Raw genomic sequence first — 4,994 nt, 5'->3', positions numbered from 1 at the left:
AAGTAGCTTAAGAGTCGCATATTTATTTCATAATAAAAATCAACATTATTTTTTCGTGAACTTATAGCATTCCATGGAAGTTTTGATTTAGGTTTGACTTGTCTATTTGTATAGTTATAAAGTTGGGATGCACAAAGGATACTTTTAAATATATAAAATGTAACTATATGAAATTAATTATATAGAAATAAATTTTTACTTTCTCACTGCACTTTCAACTTTATTTTTAATAGAGAACTTGAAATGCTTAAAAGCACCAAAAAATAAATAAACATAAACCAAGTCGCTTGGCTTGTCAATCATGGTCCATTTGACCATGACCATGACTTCAGAGTGCAGATCTTCTCACGATCGTTTGAGTTGGAAAATCGTAGTTTTTCGGCGTTGCAAAAGCCATTAAATTGATGCATGTATAACATGACACCAAGCTCGATAATAATTATTACAAATTTCTGCCTTTCGGCGAATGGCTTGTGAAAGTTTTTCGCACAGGAAGCTGGCTGCGATTTATGCAACAATTTATTGGACATTATTGTTTCTGGCACTCTCTCATGCAAATTGTGCGGAGCTCAAGGCCTTTGCGACAAAGTCGTCGACTGCATACTAAATTCGAAAATGTGATTCACATTTCGGTTCATGTGATACACTTGCAAAAAGCTGCCGATCGACCTTCGCAAGGCGAAAACGTCACCGAAAACGTGTGTTCGAGAAAAACCTAAGACTTGACATTTTATTAGTTTCAAGACGGCACCGGATACTAAGTAAACTATTTAGCATTTGGCCGGCGTAGAGAATTACCCCAATCACTTTGGGTACCTAAAGTGACTCATTAGATGGGCATTTTTCAAGCGTCAGCCGAAACACCATTAGTTTTGACCAACTTGTACGGCCCCAGACGCTGAACTTATAGCTTAATTGTTTACAAAACGGCATGGCCACTTCAATGTAATTAATAATTATTAAATGTTTATATAAACGTTATGGGGATGTGGGTTTCAGTTGTAGCTTATGTATATGCTGGCCCACTTCAAAGTCATCGAATCACGGGCTATAAAATTAATAAGCACTTTAGAATGGCCGGCCAAACGAGAGATTGTGAATCTCGAGAGCAATAAAAACACACGAAGGCGAAACTCAAACGCAGCGAAAAGATCAAGTTGAAGACCACAGAAAATGCAAAGACACAAAATACAATAAACAATAAAAAAAATACAACGGCCTTGAAAAATATTTAGCAGTGAATATCTTATTTAAATTATATTAAATTTTAGTAATTTCAATAAACGAATTTCTATTTCACACAAGTGGAATCTTAGAATTGTTTAACTTGCACGACATCCACCGCCATAGAGCAATAAAATCCCATATTTTCCCACTACGAATATGCGTAAAACTTAGATCCGCTTTGACTTCAGCCATTTTTTATTCGACTGAAAACCGTGTACTAGACAACCCGCAAGTCGATGTCGTCACACGGTGCGTATACGCGATTAGGCATGCACGAGTGAACTTGGCCCCCAAGTGAAGTCAATTCACTGATCATTTGTTCGACTTTAATTGCGACGATTGTTGCAGCCATTTGGCAAACTATCTGATAAGCGTTTAATTTGATTATCAGTGGCCGGCGTCTAGTTTGCATCGAAATTTATTAAGTGTAAAAGGTCAAATAGCAGCTTCGTTTTGATCCATGGCCTGAGTTTAGCAATTTGACCTCTTAATTAAGCCGAACAAGTTTGTTGTCCAAGTCTTTTATTTGAGAACTAAACTCTACTCGCTCACAGCTACGTTCAGCTTAGCGCGCTTTTGTAATTGTGAGCCCCATTGACATTTAGCGGATAGCTGAGTCGTTCTGAGAGAGGAGCAAATCATAATCTAATCGAAGTGCCGGTCCCGGGCCAAAGCTGATCAGCCAGATCGACCACGAGCGGCAGCTGCTGGACAAGAATGCCGAACCGCTCCGCTGAAGGCAGTCCACTTTTAAGAACGGCACGCAACCAGACTGAGGCAACAACAGCCGGCTATTGTTTCTATATTCTCGATTCCATTCCATTGCGACCGAAACGGGGTTATCTGCTCACTGAAAGAGGTTGTAAGAACAAACTTATATACTTGTATAGGGAAATAAAACATTCGATTTGCTGAAGAATAAATTAAAATATTTTTAGCCAGAGAAGCTGGGAACATGAAAAGAAGGAATCTTTAAAAAACTACAAGATAAGAGATTTATGTTTGCGAAACTATGCCATTTATCAGCGTTTTTCTTATCAAAACGAAAGACTAATTTGAATGTTTGCAACACATTTTTTTAAAATACAACTTTAAGAATATCAAAAGATGTATTTATATTAGCGTAATTTCCATTTAATGGTGCCTTCCATTTTTCTGAATTTTAAATGTAATATTATTTATTCATTTTTCACTTTTTATTTTCATTCATATTATTTTCGCAATAAAAAACTTTTAGCTCCTTAAGATATTCGAAATGATAAATCTCAAAGAGCAAGCCACTTAAAAACAATTAATCCCGATCATATAGAGCATTAAACTCCACACATTCCTCATTCCAATATTGGCTTTCTTTTTTGTGCACACATTTTTTGTCTGCTGCCTCTTGTGATTCTGTTATTAATTTATTAATAGTTTTTGCCACCGCGGTGAGCTGCGAAACCCGTTGTCGTTACTCTATTGGCTGGTCATGGGATTTTGTTTATCATGAAAATTCTAAATGGCATGCTCATGTCATTTGCTAATTTTTAATGGCCTTTAAAAGCCAGGCTGCATAGCAAGTTTGCCGCTCACGTCGCTCAGCAAAGACCTTGACTTTCTTTTTAGTAAATGAGACATTTCTCCAACACCGTCTGGCTACAATTAGCCGGCCATAAAAAAACTTTAGGGCTGGAGTTGACAAACTCCAACGTTACAATGCGCATTTTGAAAGCAAAACTGTTTGCTTGTGTGTAGAAAGTCTAACGCTTCGCGTTGACAGTGCGTTTTGTTGACTCACTCAGCCGCCGTTTTGCGAGATTTACAATCTTGAGTAATTTCACTTGCTGGGATGCAAATTTCGGTGCTATTACAGTCACTGGTCAAGCAGAATCAATTGCAGAACGCGGCGGATATCCATTTCAGGCGGCCACAAAGGCTGTCTTTAACAATCTGAACTCCGATATTCTGCTTTTGTTCAAGCCGGAACAATGGCGAATCAATTAAAGCTTGCCGCCTGGCCAGGCAACTTTTGTCTGCCTTCCGCCTGTACATTTATCACTTATGGATCGCGCACTTTGCGCAGACGCAGGTAACTAGTTTTCACCGCAGAGATACAGCCACCGCCATCGCCACCTAAAACACACATTTCAAGGCAATAAAATATGTTTGGCCATGTAATTCTGCAGCGTCTGGAAGTGCACTTCGGCGCGTGTGTCTGCTGCGCGAAATGCATTTCCATTTCCATTTCGTTTTGTTTGACTCGGTCTCTGTTTATTTTGAGTCTCCGTGGGGAATGTTGACCGTGCATGTCATTCGCGTTTAGTTTTGAAAGTTGTTTGCTTCCTGCTGCTGCACGTCGCGTCGTTTTGGCCATTTTAATTAAAAACACATCACCTCCTGAGGCTGCTATGGCAATTTTTATGCAAAGTGCGTTACCCACTGCTTAGCTGCTCGATAAATGCTCGAATGATATTTATTTAGCAAACGTTTCGCTGCAGCGCAAATTTCATACTGATTGTTAAATGTAACAGAGGAAAAAGGCGGCAGCAAAAGGAAATCAATCAATACAAACCCACAAGAGTAGGTACTTCAGCGGCTCTTGGCCCAGTTTGTGCGTTCAAACGAGACCAATGAGTGGCCATTTGCACTTGAAAGTGCATATAATAGGCAACCAAGTGAAAAAGGATGCGAGAGAAAAGGATTGGTAAAGACCATAATAAGGGTTCGAAGATTTTATTGTCAGAGTAATGATTTTGAATTAATATAATTTGCGCGCCCATTTGGTATTTTAATACTGAAAACAGGTCTCGTTTTTTAACTCTGATCTGGCAACGCCAGGCTTGTACACTTTCAAAAGTGCGAAAAAAAACATATGTTCGCTGCATTCTTGTTGAGTTGCATTTTAAATAATCAAATAAATTTGATAAATTGGGAGCTTGTTAATCAAATTAACTCGAAATGGCTAGCACTTCTCGCGCAGCTAGGAGCCAGAATGCCATCCCCTCGCAGGAAGCGCAACAACCCGTCGATGTGGTCGACGCCAAGGTTCGCGCCATTCTAAACTACATCCTTGATCATACCGCCCAGAAGATTCCCATAAAGGACAAGGATTTGATAGCGGTGGCTGGGGACAAGAGCGAACTGAAGAAACGCCTGCCGCTGGTCACTAATCTGCTGGCCGAAACATTCGGTATAATACTAACCCCACTGGACGCGACCACCAAGACGTTCATCTGCACTGCGGAGGAGCCGGTGGCCTCCATTCACGAGCTGACGCCGGCTCAACGGCCGCAGTTCACGCTGCTGTATATTATTCTCATGTACATCTTCCTGCGCGGCAACCGCATCGAGGACTCGAAACTGTACGTTATGCTGGAGATGCTCAACATCTATCCAGACGAAGAACATGGCTACTTCGGCCCCAATCTGCGCAAACAGATCGAGGAGACGTTTGTGAAGCAACAATATCTGAAGCGGGAACGCTCACAGCTAAGTGCTTACGATGATTCCAAGACTTTCTTCCTTTGGGGACCACGTGCCAAGGCGGAGTTCACATTCGAGCAAATGGTGCAATTCGCCTCCAAGCTGCTCAATCAGCATCCCAAGGTCTTCGGCCATCACCTCTCCATGGCCCAAGAAGGAGTAAACGCGGAGTAGAATACCATTCTATGAATAATTTACTACATTTGATCTAACAAATTGAAAACCAAACAATATATATAATAATCTAAAATAGAGCCAATTTCCCATTTATCAGCAAGAAAAGAATATTACGATGATCTTTTAAA

General features: G+C 40.3%; 1 protein-coding gene across 1 annotated transcript; it reads left to right on the top strand.

Moving 5' to 3' along the window:
- Positions 1 to 4,048: 4,048 nt before the first annotated feature.
- On the top strand, positions 4,049 to 4,991 carry MAGE. Its single transcript, NM_141445.3, has one exon. It carries the CDS (start codon positions 4,165 to 4,167, stop codon positions 4,861 to 4,863), a length of 699 nt encoding a protein of 232 aa, NP_649702.2. The 5' UTR covers positions 4,049 to 4,164; the 3' UTR covers positions 4,864 to 4,991.
- The last annotated feature ends 3 nt before the right edge of the window (positions 4,992 to 4,994 follow it).

Source organism: Drosophila melanogaster, chromosome 3R (genome assembly GCF_000001215.4).
Source record: "Drosophila melanogaster chromosome 3R".
Lineage (NCBI taxonomy): Eukaryota > Metazoa > Arthropoda > Insecta > Diptera > Drosophilidae > Drosophila > Drosophila melanogaster.
The sequence above is the reverse complement of the archived record's forward strand: the minus strand, read 5'-3'. Positions and strand labels throughout refer to the sequence as shown.

Bases quoted from the DNA above. Each gene is read 5' to 3' on its own strand.
- MAGE (NM_141445.3), top strand. From the start codon at position 4,165: ATGGCTAGCACTTCTCGCGCAGCTAGGAGCCAGAATGCCATCCCCTCG.